This window comes from Leptinotarsa decemlineata, unplaced genomic scaffold (genome assembly GCF_025532065.1).
Source record: "Leptinotarsa decemlineata unplaced genomic scaffold, Ldec_3_MD MMD2_tig00026299_RagTag_RagTag, whole genome shotgun sequence".
NCBI classification, from domain to species: Eukaryota; Metazoa; Arthropoda; class Insecta; order Coleoptera; family Chrysomelidae; genus Leptinotarsa; species Leptinotarsa decemlineata.
The window spans coordinates 10,393,424-10,413,919 of record NW_027412676.1 but is presented as its reverse complement, the minus strand read 5'-3'; the positions used below and the strand labels follow the sequence as shown (position 1 = coordinate 10,413,919).

At 35.1% G+C, this 20,496-nt stretch overlaps 1 protein-coding gene across 1 annotated transcript; it reads right to left on the bottom strand.

Moving 5' to 3' along the window:
* Positions 1-324: 324 nt before the first annotated feature.
* On the bottom strand, positions 325-19,924 carry Cpap1-f (cuticular protein analogous to peritrophins 1-F). Its single transcript, XM_023159690.2, has 3 exons — positions 19,795-19,924; positions 2,636-2,758; positions 325-635 (listed from the first exon to the last, which is right to left on the bottom strand). The coding sequence occupies exons 1-3, from the start codon at positions 19,867-19,869 to the stop codon at positions 444-446; spliced, it is 390 nt and encodes a 129-aa protein (XP_023015458.2). The 5' UTR covers positions 19,870-19,924; the 3' UTR covers positions 325-443.
* Between the last annotated feature and the right edge of the window lie 572 nt (positions 19,925-20,496).

The window sequence follows — 20,496 nt, the reverse complement described above, 5'->3', positions numbered from 1 at the left end:
TATTCACTTGAAAAGTTATCAAAGAAAAACATTTTTCATTTTGTAATTTCGAGGGCCCGTTACTTGGTAACGAAGGATTTTAGGAAAAAAAGTTATATGAAGTACTGGTGATATTTTGACCCCATCTATACATTCCCGAGAGGAAAAGAGGAAGTCCAGGGACACCCTGTATATACCTTTGATGAAATCTCATGACAGGTTGAAGGTAAGTATCGGATGTAATTTTATATAAACACCTTTCTATTATGAATTTTTTTCACCAATGCTGAACTTGATGGCGTTATTATTTTTTGGTAACATTGACAATAAATATATTCATTGATCGTAAAATGTATTTATTTCATAAAAAATATTTTCCATTGAAAAATGTGTATTTAAAAAAATATAAATAAGTTAATTACACTTCTGTACATAATTCAAAGATATGATGGAGGTATCCACTACTATTCTTGATTCTGTTTATTTGTGTAGGGGGGTATCCTGTAGAGATCCTCGTTTATTCCATAATAGTTAGGAGTTGCTGCACAATCTACATTGAACCACCAGTCGCAAACTCTAGCAAACTGGTTGAAAACTGTTCCATTGGGACAAAGAAAGCTATATTTCTGACCATTAGGTAAACACCAATGCCATACCTGTAAAAAACATTTCATGAAAATGGTATCGCTTTAAGTACAATTCAGAAATTAAATCGAATGTCAATGCATAACATGAAATACTCAGCGTGAGTAAATATTTCTCACCGGTAGATTTTTCCAACACCTTTCGCCCAGAAACCATTCTTTTAACACGTTTTTTTAGAAGAACCTCTTGAAATTCTATCAAAGAAAGAATCGAGTCTAACCTTGCTTTTGAAAAAATTGGGTTTTTTGAAAAATTGTCGATTTATTGTTTTATAAATAAATTAATATTCTTGGATGTTTTCATATCATTTTTAAAAAATTTACCACAGACGTGGATATTTCAGATTCAATTTTAGTTTATCAGCTCCAAGTATAATACATAATATCAATTTTGGGTGCATTTTCAACTTTCCACTTCTTTCAGTATTATCTATCTAACAAAGTAATAGATTCATTCAATCAATATATAAACACAAGGAAACAAAATGGTTAACTATGGAAAATATACGTGTTTTACACTCGGCTACTCTCTTCCATGAAATATTATTAAACAAATGTTCATCACATTTGTATAACAAAATAAGAGTTCGTAGCGATGGACACACTTTGAATTTGGGGTTTGAAGGGTTTCTACCCCCCCCCCTTTGGAACACTTTATATCGACGATTCTAACATATACAGTTCGCATAATAAGTAATATTCCACAAAAATATAGCGTTAGTGAATTTTCTTTATTCCAGTGTTGTTACAAAAATTATCTCATTGCTGGTCAATCAGAAAGTCATTGATTTCATAGATTTTATTTTTCTGTAAACTTTTCAGTATCAACAATTAACATGTTTTTTCATCATCTTTCCTCTCTCCTTTCTCGTTTTTCTTCTTTTCTTCTCTAGTTTACTTTTCTCTTGTTTAAGGCTAGAATTAAGGTCAACAGTACATTTTCATCACATGTTGTTTCTAGCCTCATTTGTAGTTTTGTAGATATTAATAATTATTATTTTATATATTACAAGAAAATATAGATAAATAAATATATTTTATGATATCTCAGGTGTTCTAATAGAAAACGGTACCTATCAAAATGTGTAAAACAGAGTACAACATAGAAGATAAATGTACTAACTTGTATGAACGAATATTGGCAAAAATAGTGTGCACCTGAATAAATGAAAATTTGTTGAAAATAATCAGGTATTCGTTAGAATTTTGCATGAAACAAAAATATTTTCCCACTACCAAAACTGTAACTCTTGTCGATTCGAGTTTCAACATACAAGTTGGAGTTATCAGAATATTATTATGAGTTGTTGGAATCAATATAATTGTGAATAATCTATGAAACAGCGATAGGAAACGTTCTACGGCTTCAAACTTATAAATCAAAATTATTAGTTGGGCAGAACCTTCGAACCTACGTACTTCATTTTTACAATACTCTAATGCACGATTCCTGAACCTGTTATAAATCCATAACTTAAAACTTTCCAACTTCCTAATCCCAAAAATGCCTAACTGAGCCCTAAATCATAATTCCTGAGAAATGTGAACCCAACACATACAAAACTACAACTCATAATTTCTAAATCCATAAATCCCAATCCTGACAGCACCTCAACTTGTCATCCCAACTAACCTCAAATACAAAAAATCCCAACACATAATACCCGATGTCATTATCTCTAATTTTGCATAAACCAGAAAACGCCAAGTTAAGGATTTCTAAGACAAAATACCGCACAATCATCACAGTAATAGTTAACTAATGCCCCCTCCTGGGTTGAGTGCCCTGGAGTAAAAACTTCGCCCCACAAAATAAATTTTGTGAGGAAAACTGAATACACCATTCCATCCACCCCCGCTCTCCTGGAGCGGTCGTCAGTCCTACTGATGGGCACTTCAGCAAGATTGACATCTGACCGTCTTTGGTCGAAAGTCAGCCTTTAGATGCAATTACTTTCCGATCTGAATAAGATAATTATTGTTGTTTAAACTTGCTTATATATTAAACTTACTTGACATTGTGCTTCGGGGTCGCTGTAATATCCAGGTAATCTCTGATCACATCTGAAAGATAGTCCTTGGGGCACTTCGTGGTAAATTGGATAATCTTGTCCAGGTATGTATCCCGCTATTTGCTGTAAATGTAGAGAAAATTATTAACATTTTGAAAGTTACGTATTATTTTAAAAATAATGAAAGGGTTCCGAGTTAAAGTCATTGCAAAAAAAGACAAGCATCAATTAGAAATAAGCATGACGAATCCTTATACAGAGATGACATATCAGCAATCGATAGGAAACTCTAATTCTATCCATGAAAGTCGAACGACGATTCCTGATAATAGTCCGTAGCAATGTCAAACTTCAACATCGACAACCAAATGGGCAATCGATCTCTGTCTTTCTATAGATTTTACTTAAAACCTTCAACTACAGAGTCCGGAAACGTTGCATGTTTGATCCGATACCAGATAACACGGTTTCGATCTGTCATAGAGCTCATCTGTAAACATATCACTCAGCCTCAGATGTTCTTAGCGACAACAATCTTGTGAAAGAATTGCCTATTAAAACTTCCCCGATGGCCTTCGGAGACCATTGATCAAATCCCAGCGAACCGATCCCGTTCTGCAGGGATTTGATTGCGATCTAGTGCTAAAATAGTCACAATAATGTATTGAAATATGTCCTTTCCATTCGAAAATAAGAAACGTAGTGGTCATCGTCGATTTGATGATCATGCCACAAATGAGATAATTCACCGAACTCCTTTATTTTTGCGTAAATGGGATTCACCCACGTTTCCCATCAAAGTGAATATTTCTTCATCAGAATAATTGAAAGACCTGTTCCAAAGAACCGTCTCGCCTACTACGATTCCGTTCGAATTCTGAGCAATGGACGATGTGCATCGTACGATTTCGTACGAATTCGTTGCTTCATAGTTCGCATCTTTCTGCTCCCAGTAGACGAGAGGCCTTAGTTTGAAGTAGACTCATAAAAAGCGATGAAACTTTTGAAACAACCCAATATAAAAATATATCAGAATAATTCAACCAAAGTGCAATGAAAACCAAGAAATAGAGGTCAACAAAACCAATTGAATTGCGAATGATCCATGAATTTATGAATCTATTGTTTATATGAGTGAGTACAACAAACAAGAACTAGACCTAGTTGTTCGTGGTTCATAGTATGTAATAAGAGATATGACTTTGGATTTTATCTTTGTATAATATTTTTCAAGATCAAAGAAACCAATAAATTTTAATTATTAGGTGCATATAATTACACTATTCAGTTGAAAGAATACAGGAAATATGGAACCTTGGAGGTAGGTATGCTCAATTATCGATTGTTGGTGTTTCGGTAACTTGGATTTGGTAATAAAGAAATCTGTTTTATTAACGAAAATCATACCGACAACGTTAACTTCTCTATAGTTTGTGGCATCAAGAAAAAATGCTTTCAACATAAATATTCAAAGGGTCAGTAGGAAGTTATGATTAACTTGAATGTTATGTATAATTCTATATAGTTTTGTTTGAAGGTGGTTGACAATGTTTGGAACTTCCATTGTCTAATATAATGTAAATTGATTTGAAATCCCTGAAAAAAAATTGAAAAGAATAACCGAAAATAACAACTTTAATAAATAAAAAAACTGAAATTACAAAGAAATAACATACAAGCAACAACCAAAAAAAAATAGAAATAATAATGAAAGCTGAAAATTTAAAAATATTATTAACAAAAAAATAAAAATTAAAAGATTGCAAACCAAGTTACGTCACGACGTTTCGATTGTTAGTATCCACAATCGTCTTCGGGTGATAACTGGACTGGATTCGAGTGCTTTCACGCACCTATCCCCTCTTCCCTCTCACCGCTTCATTGGTTTTAGCGGGAGATGACCGTTTGGCGGAAGTTTTTCGCTTGATTAGAGGTTTCCATATGTTACGTATCTCTACTCTAGCTTGACTAAATGCGTTGTTGGACAACATATATGCGGCTTTTTTGAATTTTCTCCTAAACCAGTGTTCCTCTTTGTGAATGATTGCAGCTTGAGCTCACTGGATATTATGTTGATGAGTTCAAACATGCTCTGCTATTCCGGATTTGCTAGTTTCTCTTCGGTGTGTGTGTTTCTTGTGCTCAGCAATGCAAACTTTCAATGGCCTCTTAGTTTCACCGATGTATGATTCTCCGCACTCACAGGGTATCCGGTAAATGCAATTCTTGGAATCGCAATCCGCGTTTGGTGGCCTGATTTTCGTGAGGCTTCTACGGATAGTGTTCCCAGATCTGAAGCAGGTCCTGATGTTATACTTGGACCCAATCCTTCTTATCCTTTCCGATAATCCTCTGATGTAGGGAAGTACAAGTACTGGTTGTGGCGGCTTCTCTTTCTTGTGGAGCTCTTGCTGTCTTCTAGCCAAAGCCTGTTCTACCATCACTCTGGAGTAACCATTCCTTTGAAGGTCATTTTTGATGATGCCTTGTTCCTTTTCGAGACCTTCCTTTGTATTACAGAGCTCGAAGGCACGGGCAATGAAAGTCCGAACTGATGAAATACTCTATATAGTTTTGTCTATCTAATAACTGTTTAGATAAAATTGTAATATCTCATTCACAGAAGTAATAACGGTTTCAGTGTGGATATAAGAATCAGATCATTAGTCACCTCAATGAAGAGAAAATGAAAGTTATTGTGATATTATCTATGATAAAATGGGTATTTATAACACGAGAATATGATTGAGCAGATACTTGCTTGTGTCAAATTCAAACAGACACACTTTTCATATGTGTACAGTATACAGTGATGCGTATTAATAAAATTTATATAATATATAAAATAGTGGCATTCGACTTTAGTGGAATTTAGTCGAATGTCACTATTTTGAACAATTGCTTCATTTGAAAGAGAAGGCGAAGCCAATAATGTAAGTCAGGCCTTCTGAAAAGTTAAAGCGGGGAAACTCACAGGTAATATAAAATCATTCACAGTAACAATTCGTTCAGGTCAGTCTCAACTCTCTACACTGTAGGTTAATGGACTGACAACTATCAGAAAACAACTCCTTCCCTGGCTAATATCACGAAGGGCGTTGGATTATATCCAACAGGTGTCAGTGCAGGATTCTTCACTGAAGTTATTCCTGCAGATGCTGTTGGCGATTCAACTGCCGCAATAGATTTTCAATTATTGGAACGCACTTGCAGACCGGTTTCGGGATATTTCGCCACTCGCCAGTGCAAGGTAGTGTCTATCATCAACATAAAGGAAAAAAACTTTTCACATATAGTCAGTGGGCACACTTGAAGACTGGCTAAAAATCAAATCATCTAAAGGAACAATTCGTTCAGGCCAGTCTCAACTCCCTACACTGTAGGTTAATGGACTGACACCTATAAGAAAACAACTTCTCCCCAGACTTATACCACGAAGGGCGTTGGATTATATCCGACAAGTGTAGGGAGACAGTGTTGGGAGTTGAGACTGATCTGTACGAATTATTCCTTCAAACGATTTGATTTATAACCAGTCTTCAAGTATGCCCACTGACTATATGTGACAGGTAATTTAATTTAAGTTTATAAGGAACACTGAATCATGAAACTGAAAAGGTTTCAAACTAATCTTTCGTGTAAATTGAAAGGGTTATATTTTTAGGAGAGGTTTTAGTCATAATCCAAATCTGCAATAAACAGTATCCTATTTAATATTTCCAAATTACGATCGCCGTCCAAAAATTGAATGCAAAAAAATTTTGATGTTAATTCAATGAATAACCCTCTCAAAATGAATCATTTTTTTGAAAAATTTTTGAACAATGCATATTTTTCAAAATATTTCAATTTCAGGTTGAGAGACTCGCCCGCTATATGGCAGGCAAAGGTAGCTATGGGCAGGTGAAGACCGGAAAGTTGATTTTATTGTGATATTTAATTTATAATTGATCTTGCTATCATACATATATCTTTCCATAAAAAAAATTGTTCGCTTCGATGATCCGAATGAAATTGTTTCAATATTTATATTCTGATATACGTTCCACATATTCAACCTAATCAAATATTTCATTCTAGTTCATTTATTTTACTACTATTTGAATATTTTTGCACTGAAGATGTCCGATTTTTATGCATTATCTATATAAGAGACATTGTCAACCACATTCAAATAAACAAACTCAGGATGTTTGATATCTACATCTAAGTATAAAAATATAGGTAGTGTACTTCTTACTTGAAGAGAACTTTTTCAATCGCGATAATTTTTTGCTATTCTTGATATTTTATACATTTTGAAGTAAATTTCAAAATTCATATAGAAATTACAAAAGTATATGGATTCATGACACACTCAATCATCGTTCATAAAATTAAAAAAACGTTCTTCTATTTACGAAGACAAATTTCATAGATTCTCAATAAGGATTTGTAGTTTTCAAATTATATCTGAAAATAAAATTGTTTGATGATTTGATAAATCTAGGATTAGGTAAATACTGGATTCAATAAATTTCCCGAGAGATATTTTTGTGAGTAATCGATTTTTATAGAATCCATTTGAGTTCCCCAATATTAGTATTTTTAGATTGAAAATACATTTCTTTCATAGCAAACGAAGCAATCCAAAATTTTTTTGGCTAGATAACTTTCCACTCAGTAACTGTAACTAAGAGAAATATGATAATTGATATTATTTGTTTTTGTACTTGTCTCAAACCCCGTATTACTGAAATATTCATATTCTTTCGAAAACTTGATTGCAAACCATTGCAATATAATACGCGACAAGGAATTTGTTACAATATACTCAATTAAAACAATTATGTAAATATGTAACTGAAATTAATGCCTATACAATAGAGACAATTACGCGGGATCGCACAACATTCACATAAATAATAATTTCCCAGAAAAAAACCAGATCAAATTACACCACGACCTACTAAAGGTTTACATCAACTCAGATGAAAATTTTCGTAATCGAAACAATGCTACAAGTATCTTCTTTACGTTCGCAAAGTTGAAATTAGGACGCCCAGCCATCTAGAAATCCGGATTCGAAACTAGAGTTACGAATGACTCCGCTTGTTTCATTCAATTCGGTCGGTGATGGTCAAATGGAAATCGGATGTTCGTCTGATGGACAATTATTTCCTGCGGTGGTGGATGACACTTGTATAACATCCGTTTCGGGGAAAGATTAGAATCGGGACTGATATTAAACGTAACCAACAGAATCAAGTTATTTAAACCCAGTTTACTACCATTCTAATATGAATTAGTAGATTTTCGATTGAACGTTTGCAAAACGGGGACACGTGTTTCGCTATACAATAGCGTTTGAACAAATTCTGTGTCGTACTTTTATAATAATTTGAATCATCATGACCCTTACAACTGATGAATTTCTACATGATTACCAACTCATAAAACTCAAGCCACAATTTAACCTACTTTGGAGATCTATCCTAACTACCAATATCCTCAACGCAACCTAAATTCAATGAAAGGAAACAATTCAAATCTATTTGATCATTGAACAATAATCCCGAATTGATATATTTATTGATTTCTGAACATTCCAATTGGTTGGGTTTTGAATATTTCTCTTCCAAATGCAATACGTCATAATCTTGCGCCTCTCTGTCAAAAGATGGTTCGCAAATGCTGAATTGGTCTTCCCATTCAAAAAAACTACTCCTATGATCTTTTATATTTTTGAAAAAAGTTCTTCCAGTTTGTCCGATATGAAATGTTGAACAAGAACCACAAGCCAACTTGTAATCTCCCGATCTATCCGACACTGGAGTCTCATCTTCATTGTTTATAATGAATTTACTGAAATTATTTCATGTTCTGTAGGCTACGTCCAATTCTTTGGTTTCAACATTTTTTATTGTGACGCCTGATGGTGCTTTTATTGTATAGCGAAACAAGTGTCGTGGTTTTGTAAAGTTTCAAGTAGAAATTTCACATTAGAGTGTGTTTTTTGAAAACGTTATAAACGGTCAGTTCTATCATATATATTTTACTAGCGACCATACCTTGCTCTGCACTGGTAGAAAGCATATATGGCTACTTTTTTTCACTCATAGTGTCGCATCTGCTTGTAACTCGATAAAATTCACTCAAATAGAACTAACGCAATTGCAATCTTTCTTCATCACTCATGGCATGTAGCTTCATTGCTACGAACTGCAGGAATGTTGATAATTCTTTGCACTCACTTCTATGTATAACTACTTTTTTGTTCAAAATTAGTATATGGCTGTTTGATATGAAGTCCTATTTACAGTCAACATATTCTTCCTATCGAAGAAGTCCAGAAATTCTCGGAATTTCTGTTTCAGAACAGAAGGAACATATCTACTATAAAATTCAGATTACATCGAGATTCCTCTCAAGTTTGATTTTATATCGTTGTTAAAACTGACGAATGTAATAGGTATTATGGTATAAACTTTTGAACTGACTATTCCGTATTGTTGTCTCATCTTCGTTCCTCGATTAACAACTAGAAGGACCTAACTTTTTTTATGCAGCAGAGCTCATACCAATTTATTATTTAAATGTACTATGACTTATGCGACAATTCTGACATTTTTACTCGTAATCATATAGCATGAATATGTTATAAACAGTTTCTTGTAGTTTTTTTTTATTTCACATGAATATTTTCCTCAATCATTGTACCCACTTCAATAAATTGCTCTGTAAATGGTTTCATTATTGGGCGAAAAAGCTAGTTTGTTATAAATATTGTTACTATCACACATGCTGCATAGGTTTGTGAGCCCCCTTAAAGTTATTTTGTCGCGCGATATTTTTAATATTGCCATAACACCTAGAATATCAATTCAAATTGTATGGTTTGAAGGGCATTTACATGATATGCATGATATGCTTAAGGTTACTAACGTATTCAATTTGAACAAAGGATTAATACTTCATCGATCTGAATACCTTTCCAATTTCCACATTATATGTAACCATTTGTTCGAATATAAAACGGTACAGTGAACTATCCTTGAAAGATAGGCACATGGCATCGGGGACTTTTGTGTAGCTCCTCAGTTTCGCATTGTTAAATCTATACTTAAACCTTCTTTTTGAATCTCACCGTCTATTGGTGAAAACCGTATAAAAATGCGTTCGGTAGTTTTAGGGCAGCGGGGGACTTCTTTTATAATATATAGTGATATCGTACTATAGTACAATTCCATAATAGTAGGCTCTAAATTTCCAGAAATATTATTGCATTAAAACGAAAACATTGTTGTCAAGGTTGTGATTTTATATATTCTATCATAATTTTTCCTTAGCTGTTTGGTATAATTTCCATACGCCACGCAGAATAAGGCAAAAACGACAGTCATTTCTGAGAATTTAGTGCCCACTATTTTGGAATTGTATTATAGTTCATTACTGTTATATGGCCTAGTTATCAACTACATAATGTTGTACTTTATGCCCGTGCGGGCCTTCACTTATTACTTATTACCTCAAATAATGAAATTGGAGTAGGTATCTATTATTTAAATGTCTGATAAACATTATTTCATCTAATTCCAATTCGGGAAGCATCTGGTGTTAGCAAGACATTGTTGATTCATGTTTCAAAATCTGTGTATAAGATTTCTGTAATTTAATTGTAGATCCAGAAGGTATGTCTGCCAACATTCTTGAAAACTATTTTTGAAGGTATAGTGCCTTCTGAATATTCTTTGGTAACCATCCACGATGACACTTTGAAGTGGTTATATTGGCTTCAAGCCTTCACCAGAGAAACTGCCAATGTTCGACGCAGTATACAGTATACAGTAACCTCTGGGTCGCTCATATTCAGATTTTTGCAATGTATAACGGAAAATGTCCAAACATATTTTTTCCAACTGGCTGGACGGTATAGCGATCTTATTTATAAGTCAGAAAAAGTATTTTATCTTCAAACTGTTCATTAGTTCTTTAACGTATTCAAAAAACACTTCGTAGTGAGATTTTCACTAAACAGTTTTACAAAAACGCAACACGTGTTTCTCCATACAATAGCTTCTTCAGGCGTATCTTTGTAAAGTACATGCCCGAAGAAGCCATTGAATGGCGAAACACGTGTTGCGTTTTTGTAAAATCATTTGGTGAAAATCTCACAAAAAAGTGTTTTTTGAATACGTTAGTTATGGATTTTCATCAAGTGTCGGCCAATTCCATCATACATTTTATCTAAAAAAAAATATGTTTTTCCGTTAACCAGCTTTGTCAACAATGATTTTTGTTTCTGGTATATTTAAACGAAAACTGATTTTCTGTTTTTTACCTAGGTAACTAGCATATTCACAATTTCTTGTCGTCGACATCCACCAAATACTTTAATAATCAATGAGTTTCTGTACATTAGAAACATCTCATTCGGTGCATCATAAATGAATTTCAAAACATTTCTCAACTGATCGTTAGACATTTTTGACTGTTTTCTTTCATTCTTGCTTCGAATATTATCAATTAACATTATTGGTAACTATGCAAGGGGGAATTTAGGCCAAAATTTGGAATGAATCAAATAGAAAGTGTGTGCGTGTATATATTAAAATATTCACGTGAAAGGTGTTGAATGTTCAGAACAAACACTGTTTCCAAACACCAGAACTGCAACACTCTTATCGTCGCACGTTCACCATCCAAACTGGCGTCTCAGGAGATGAAGTTCACTACTTTTTTACTCTAAAACTGGTCTCTACATCTGAAAGGATACACTTTCACTTTCAAAAACACGTCAAAGATTTCGGGTAAAGAAAGAGAGTGAGTGGGTCTATTCGACCCTCCACCGCAACCCGCAAGGGTTTATTGTGACTCATACCTATTCACACTATACCAAATACACCCAGCTTCTTAACGAAGCCGATTAGTTTGTATGGTGAGTGGTGTTTCAGGTTAGATGGTAAGAGTACGGTTCTGCCGAACTCTCAAAACATGATTCGGTCCCCTGCGGGGTAGGCACAAAGTATGTGCTCTGCTGTTTCATCATTTCCCAAACAGAGGCGACACACACTGCCTCTGCATATGATGATTCAAATGACAGTGACCTGTATGAAGGCCTGTTAGACATCGAAGTTCTTCACTACTGTAATCCAACAACTGTTTGGTATCAAGCTTCGAAGGATGAATAAACGCCTTGGAGTGAGCCAATCCTGTAGGATTCTGCCAGAAGTCCATAAATCTTCTTGTCGTCCAGTTGTTCAATCTTTGTTTGATAAAGCCTAAAGCGATGTCAATGACAGGTTCTGGCCCGAGGAAGCTACTTGCAGCACCCTCCTTTGCAAGGGAGTCAGCAGCCTCATTGCCTTCCAGACCAGTATGGCCAGGAATCTAGACCAAAGACAATCTGTTAAGTCTTCCTATCGAGGAGAGTCGTTTTTGACAATTTGCTACCAATTTAAACGAAGCTTGGTAGGAGCCAAGAGCTTCCAACGCATCTTGACTATCCGAGAATATTTTTATCGACTTGTGTATGAGGTTGGATTCTTCCAATCTCTCCGCACACAATTCAATAGCGTAAATTTCCGTTGCGACTGAAAACACCTGCACCAGAACCGGAAGGTGATTTTGATCTATCTGCTCTTAATATTCCCTTCTCCTGGAGGATTCAGTCCGCTCTACTCGGGAACAGTACTTTATAAGGCAGTTCTTAGTTGATAGTTGGAGGCATAACGTCAGAGAACATCCAGGGTTAACCAACAGTTTGTGTTGCACTCTGCATTAAGTTGATTTATGCAATTGGCAATGTGCACAAGTCTACATGCAGTCCATCTAGCCTTTCTCTTCATCGAACAGGGGACTACAGGGTTCTAATCCTACAGTTTCTAAAATATACGGTCTACCTAAAATTCACAAATCTGGCAAGTCAGTGCTACCAATTGCCTCCGCCGTAAGTTTCCTAGATACGAAATTGTTGAATGGATACCCAAACAGTTTGAAACTCTCTCAGTCTCACAGTGGGGAATGTTCCTCAATTTGGGTTATTACAGCAAATGCAAGTTTGAACAAAATAAAGTTGAGTTTAATTCATGAGTTTTTCAAATTCACTTCGAAAAGTATTCAAATTGATGTTTCAAATGCTGGGTTTTAATTTTTAAAGGGATTTGTTTCTAATTCACATATTGGCAACAGCGCCTATATCAAGTTGAAATAATTTATACGTACCTAGATATTCTACTTTAAAAAAGGAAAATTATCTTTATAAATTAACAATCAAGGCAAAATATAAATTATAGTTCAATACCACCTACACAAGCCACATAAACAACAGTTGTTTTGTTATTTATTTATATAGAGGAAGATGGTTAGGTGCACAAAATGTCATATGTCACAGAATGTCTCGGAACTCGGAACATAAGTAAAAAGAACAGCACGCCTCTAAAATATGTAATCTCTGTTTGTCTCAAACTACTTGATTTTCGTCAGGAGGAACATTCCCCATTGAAGATGAAATTTTGTTAATTCACGTAAATTCATAGATGAATTTGGAGATATAAAGCAGCGAGATGGAGAGATTTCTGTATCATTTGATGTAATCCCGTTGTTTCCAAAAACTATTGAATATTTGAGGGATCTTCTGAGGTCAATGGTCCCAGTGGAAAAGTAATCGAAGAATAAAAACAACTTACAAAAATCAGCGAGGAACAGAACTGCTTTCAGTTCATCTACTGTTTCTACAAATAGCACGAAGTCATGGCAATGGGCAATCGACTGTCCCCCTTAAGGGCTTGTCTGTTCATGAACATATTTGGAGTGGAAGCACGGACTTGGATCTTAGGTGGAGATGATATTATTTTAATACAAAAATAAGGTAACAGATTGCCGAACATTGAGTTTACATATGAAATTGAAAACAACTAGTAGTTACCCTTCTTGGATACCTTAATGATTAGAAATAACCAGCGTCTATAATTTGATGTCTATAGGAAAAATTCCAGTATTTTTTGTATACATTCCTGATAGCTCTCATCCTGGTCCACAACACAAATTGGCAGGACTGAATTTTTATTTGATCAGGGACATAGTTGAAAGCAACGGGGGGAGGGGTAATTGGTGGTTGAAGTTTTTGTGATCCAGCTATGGTAAATCACTAGCGATTAAAAGGGCCTCAATGAGAACCAATTAATTTGTTGACTCCAGGAATATTGAGTAAAATTTATTTTATGAATATTACCGATAAATTTTTTTCAAATATTTCACCAAATAAAGAGGATACAGCAAAAATTGAAATACGAAATTTTCAGTTTTCTCATATATCACCGGAACTGAAAAACAAGTTATTCGAAACTAGGCAATACACTTCATATTATTCTCTATTTCTTACAGTTTACGAGATCTCTGTGCCTAGATTTCAATTTGCTAGACCGTGCAAATTAAAGTCTATGCACAGAGATTTTTGATTTTACCGAAATCTGAAACGAAAAATCTGAGACCAGCAAATACGTACAACTCAAGTCATCTGTGGTGAATTTATTTTGAAAAGGTATGCATGTTCATTAAACATGCGGCAAAAATTTGAGGGACTATTCCTTGGACTATTCTAAGGATATTTTGTCCTTTGAAGATTTTTAATAGGGCGCTTTGTTTCGCAGATACGGAGCGAAAAAAATTCAACAATAACAATTTATTACCAAAAATTACATGTAATGTTTCTCAATCTACAAAAACTGTTGAAAATGACTGCCCCCCGCTCGGATGCAAGAATTCAATCTTCTCCTTATCGACTCCCGTACTCTTTCCAAAACAGCAGGATCATTTCTGATTGCGTTACACCCAGCAATTATCCGATTTCTCAAATCTTCCACATCTTCCACAGGAGTATATAAACGAATGATTTTGGGTGGCCCCATAGGAAATAATCCAGAGGGTTTAAGTCCGATGATCAAGCAGGCTATAAGTGAGGTCCACCTCATCCAATCCAGCATTCTCCGTATGTGTTACCTACTGTTAAAAACTCTCGAGCCAATATGCTAAAATGCGATGGTGCACCATCGTGCATAAATCACATTGCATTTCTTGTAACTTCCAGAAACTGAGGTAGCGTTTGTTCCCAAAAATTGCGGTATACCTCGCCGGTAACTCTTCCTGGCAGAAATACCAGTCCAATTAGGAAGTCACCTACAATTCCCACCCAAACGTTTAACGAGAACTGATATTGAAAGCGATCTTCAAGCACCTCATGTGGATTTTCTTCAGCCCAAACATGGTTATTGTGGAAAATCTTATGGCACTTCTCGAGAAACTGGCTTCTTCGGTAAAAAGAATAAGCGCCAGTAGTTGAGGGATTTGAACTAATGTGCGCAAAAGCCATGTGACAGATGGTCCAAATTGTCCTTCTTCTATTATGGCCAGCACATTTTCTTCTACTTCTACCGTTCTTACTTAAAATTAGCAAAATTGTTATTGTCGAAATTCTTTTTCGCCCCGTATCTCCGAAACAAAGTGCCCTATCAAAAATCATCAAAGGATAAATAAGTCCAAGGAATAGTCCCTTAATTTTTTGCCGCATGTTCAGTAAACACCCTGTATGTAAATAAACTGAATAACCAGAGCGTACATGGATTATGATTCGAGAAGAGGAGAAACAAATAATATAAAAACAATATATATATATATATATATATATATATATATATATATATATATATATATATATATATATATATATATATATCTATCGAAGTGCGAGGACTATTCTGATCAATGATATGCAGGGCCCTTCGGCCATAAAAGTCAGGTAATTAGATAAAAGGCTTGACTGTTGACACGATTTGTTGGATAATAGCGTCAGATAATTTTTTAGTGATGGGCGTGGTAGTTTGATGAAAGTAATAATTTGGATAATGAATCCATCCTAATCACATTAACTTTCTCATATTGTTACTAGCATTTTTTTAACGCATAAAATATTGGCAATTTCATTGACATCATGAATAAATTTAGAACATGAAATGTTGATGTGAACAGTGCTACCGTCTTTATAATTTCAATGCCTTTTGTATATCAGATGATTTGTTTCCTCATTTTCATTATGTTGATGTTTATTTTTTATCGATTTTTTTGTAAATGTTCAAACAAATTGAAACTTTCTGGTACAAAAACTGAGAAAAGAAATACTCAATTTATACATATACTTCACTAGTTGTAGGTGACTCCCGTCCAACTTTTTACAACAAATATCTATTTGATACTAGTTTCTAGCAGATGAAGGTATGTGTAATTTTTTCCAAAAAAATCTGAGGTCTCAATATATAATCTGAAAACAAATACCTGGGAGTAATTAAAAACACATCTTTTCTGGGTGCATCCTCGTGAGAAATCATAAGTATGACAAATTTTGAACTGGATGCCCCCAAAAGAGTTCCCAGGAAAAATTGACGAATGGCAAAGAAAGTGGATCAGAATCCTAAACTTCGATGCTGCAAAAGATAACGGTACTTCAACATCAAAAACTGTTTGACAGCAGAACCCAAAAATGAAGCTTTCATAATCCAACACTAGACAGCGGTATTTCGTCCCGCCATAGGTCTCATCAGTGGTGCTAGGCTGAACTACGAATACATCGCAGGACTCAATTAACCTTATAGGAGAAGCCTGAGAAATCGCCTCTACTACATCAAAGAGAGCAAATTTGGCTCTGGAATGCCTACTTATATTATAAAGAATTATTATGGTTACATTACAAAACATTATAGTAAAAAAACCAATTGACACGCATAAAAGAAACGTTTCACTCTCTAATACAAATCATTGCATCACAAATCACATGTCAGGTGTGCCAACTCATGTTGTGGAAAAAACAGAATTTACGTATGTAAAAAAAGAAGAACTTTGAGCTTCTTTCTAAGATACCTAAAATCAATCATACACGTATTGAGAAGAAGAGGGATCGACGATACTAGTTGTAGGTAGATAGAATGTATGCTTGGAAGAAGATTGGTATAGATTATCATTATGGTGGTAACAGAAGTGGAATAGATAGCAGAGTGCCAAGATGGGGGTTCTGGTCCTACTGTTGTCGAGCTACGATCTTGTCTGAACCACTATTCAGTACTCCTAGTTAATTGAAAATATGATTGTATAGTCAGCAGACCTTGAATATTGCAATAAGATGGACTGAAGATATGCCAGGTTGGACGTACGGGAGTGATCACAGGTTGACCTGAAAACATTATCTAGAATAATAAAATGGAGAGTGAATTAGATACTATAGTAGTTTACCTATGATAATATTCGCATATACATAGTCCCAACAAGAAAACTATACAGAAAAACCTTCCATGAACAACATCAGAGATACTCTTGAGTCTACATCCTGGAATTTACGTGCTAGAATATATCGTGGGGGTAAAAATATACCGTTTTTCGCTCAGTCTAAAGACATTCGTCTTGTAAAGTGCAAGGAAAGATAAAACTCAACCAAATGAGCAGAAAGAAAAGCTACACCCTACTCAGGGTACTGATGAATCAAAATTGCCATATAGAGAGTGATCTGGAAATAAAGAGCATAGCTGAAGAAATTGAAGTACAAAAAAATAAATTTATACCAGGATAGTCGGGAGTCCTGGGAAACGAGAAAGTTGATGAGTGTGCCCGGAACCAGCTAGGGTGGTATCAAAATCTACGTAAGGGATATGGAAATACGTCAATTCATATTTTTCTACGGAAGATCAGAAGGGCCATATATTTTTATGATTTGTTTCTTTGATCTCAAAATTTTAACTTTGAAGTCAAAATTTCGAGTCTAAAGTTGAAAATTTGAGATGAAAGTCAGAGTTTCGAGATTAAATTCGAAATTTCGAGACTGAAGTAGAATTGTCAAGTTCAAAGTGGAAATTTCGACATTAGAGTCTAAATTTCGAATTGAGAGTCGTAATTTCGAGATAAAATTCGTAGTTTCGAGAGAGGGCGTTAAACTCTCCACTTACGAAGACACCCTCTATGAGATCGACAGAGATCTCAATCCTCGAATATCAAAGGTAAACAAGCCTTCTCAAGGCGGCCAACCTTTGACATCGACCGCCGACGAGATTCATTCTTTGTCTTTCCCTGCATCTTCCACTACAAGGCAACTAGTTGTGAATTAGAGCTCAAACACAAAGCATTTATGATTCAACAGACAACGTTGTTTCGACCCGCCGTAGACCTCATCAGTGGTGCTAGGCTGAACCACAAATGCATGGGATCGTAAGAGAAGATGTAATCTCCCCTACTTACTTTGACCTATCAGGACAGTTGAGTCCAGCAATGCATTTGTGGTCCAACCTAGTGAGGCCTTTGGCGGATCGAAACAGAGACGTATGTTGTTGAATGTTTTGTGTTTGGGCTCAGTGAAACACAAAGCACGAACCTTGCCGGCGTTGCTCTCACTGAAAATTACGACTTGAAACTCGAAATTTCGACTCTATTTTCGAAATTCCAGCTTCAATCTAGAAATTTCGACTTCAAACTCAAAATTTCGACTTTATTCTCGAAATTTCGACTTCATTCTCAAAATTTCGAGTTTTAGAGTAACTAGTTATTTCCTAGAAAAAAATTATGAAAAATATGTGGCTCTTTTGCGCTTCCGTACTTTTTACATTGTCAAGAAGATGTCATTAAGAGTTATATGAAGCATATAACTTATGTTTCTTATTAGTCAGTGGGCTATGCTTGAAGACTGGCAATAGACAAATCTAAAGAAATGAACTTTAAACGTTCAAGCCATTCTCGATATACCTACACAGTAGGTATCTGAAAACAACTACAGAAAACAACTACTCCCCTGGCTAATAACACGAATGGCGTTAGATTATATCCGACAGGTGTTAGTGCAGGAATCTTCACAGAAAACTCCCTGCATATGCAATTGGCAATAAAACTGAAAGAGTCGACCTTCAATTTTGGAACGGGCACACTTGCAGACCGGTTTCGGGCTCATTAGTCACTCGTCAGTGCAAGATAGTGACCATCATCGACCTGATATTCCACAATTGAAAATCGGAATTTTCGAAGTCTCGATATACCTACACAGTAGGTTGACTGGACTGACGCCTATCAGAAAACAAGTACTCCCCTGGCTTATACCACGAAGGGCGTTGGATTATATCCGACAGGCGTAAGTGCAGGAGACTGGCTTGAACGTTTAACGTTCATTTCTTTAGATTTGTCTATTGCCAGTCTTCAAGCATAGTCCACTGACTAATAAGAAAATTTTTCTTCCTTATTCAGAGGAATCGGGCAAATTACAGATATGCAGTTGGTTAGTACCTCGTCCACTAGATGGAGTGACATTTTGTTATGTTCGCTCCAACTTCGGAAAAGGAATGAAATACTATGAAAGAATTCGATTGTCAATTGTGGAATATCATTGACTTTAGGTCGATGATGGTCACTATCTTGCACTGACGAGTGGCAAATGAGCCCGAAACCGGACTGCAAGTGTGCCCGTTCCAAAATTGAAGGTCGACTCTTTCAGTTGTATTGCCAATTGCATATGCAGGGAATTTTCTGTGAAGATTCCTGCACTGACGTCTGTCGGATATAATCCCTAGCCATTCGTGGCATTAGCCAGGGGAGTAGTTGTTTTCTGATAGGCGTCAGTCCATTCAACCTACTGTCTAGGTATATCGACTGGCTTGAACGTTTAAAGTTCATTTCATTAGGTATAACTTGTGTACGAATTGTTTCAGTAATTCGGAATAATTTTCAGTAAATTCCTCTAATGAAATTATTTTAACAGTATCAAAATATGTTGGTTATGCTTTTACTTAAACTATGTTAGTATGTATTATTAAAACTTTGGGTAGTGTCACGATAATTTAGGTTTATTTTTTCCTACCCTCATATCCATTGAAATACTGAATACTGAAACGGTAATATACTGAATTTCAAAAATTTATATTGGATTGCATTCGTCATTATTCAAATATGATTCTTTCTTTCTGTGAGAATTTCATATCTTTGACATTAAAACTGGTAAAATGTTCTTCATGCCAATAAATTTCTCTAGAAGAATGAAACACAATCTCAAGTTAAAAATTGTCAACCTTCTCAACATAGCAATTGAATAATTGCCCATGGTTTATGTCCGACTGATCATTTGATCGTGCTGTAATTTAGTGATAACAAAAGAAACTCACACTCAAAACGTGCTGCACCATTAATCCACATAATACTGCAACAAACACATGTTTCTTAATTGCAAGAGCGCACATTTTAAACTATTTTGAAAAAATCACTCAATAAATAGATGCTCTCCGCAAATGTCTCGGAACAATGAATACTTCTCAATCAGACCCATTAGTTTTATACTTGGTGAAGATTTCATAGATTAGGTAAGATTTCCTCCTGAGTTGCAATAAAGTGTTTATTCTCAAGACTTTCTGAATGAACAGAGGGGAAAGGGTAGGGTTGCCAGTGACTGTTGAAGGATTGGTACAATATCAGATGATCGTTTTCAGTGTTAATGTTCACTGAGGGGTATCCGAAGATGAAAAATAATTACTATGCAACAAAATAGTTTTGAGAACAGTAATATTCAGGATGACCTCTATTATTTCGATAACAGATCAAATATCTGAGACGGGCCTAGCATACCTAATTTCACTAACAAATATTAATTAAGGACGTTTTAAAATATTACTTCTTTGATTGACGACTTGTTTATTTTGTGAAAATTCATGTTCACTGAGGATACACTATAAAAACACAGTTTTGTCTATTTTCCATGATAGTTTTATATTTGTTGACTAGTTTCGGTTATTACACCATTTTGAAAACTAACTAGATTACATTACATTCTACAACTGGTAGAAATGTTGATATAAGGTACCAGAACATGT

Coding starts and splice junctions, on each gene's coding strand:
- Cpap1-f (XM_023159690.2), bottom strand. CDS start 19,869: ATGTGCGCTCTTGCAATTAAGAAACATGTGTTTGTTGCAGTATTATGT. Junction 2,759..19,794: donor TGGTGCAGCACGTTTTGAGT/GTGAGTTTCTTT, acceptor CTACATTTACAG/CAAATAGCGGGATACATACC. Junction 636..2,635: donor ACCCCGAAGCACAATGTCAA/GTAAGTTTAATA, acceptor TGTTTTTTACAG/GTATGGCATTGGTGTTTACC.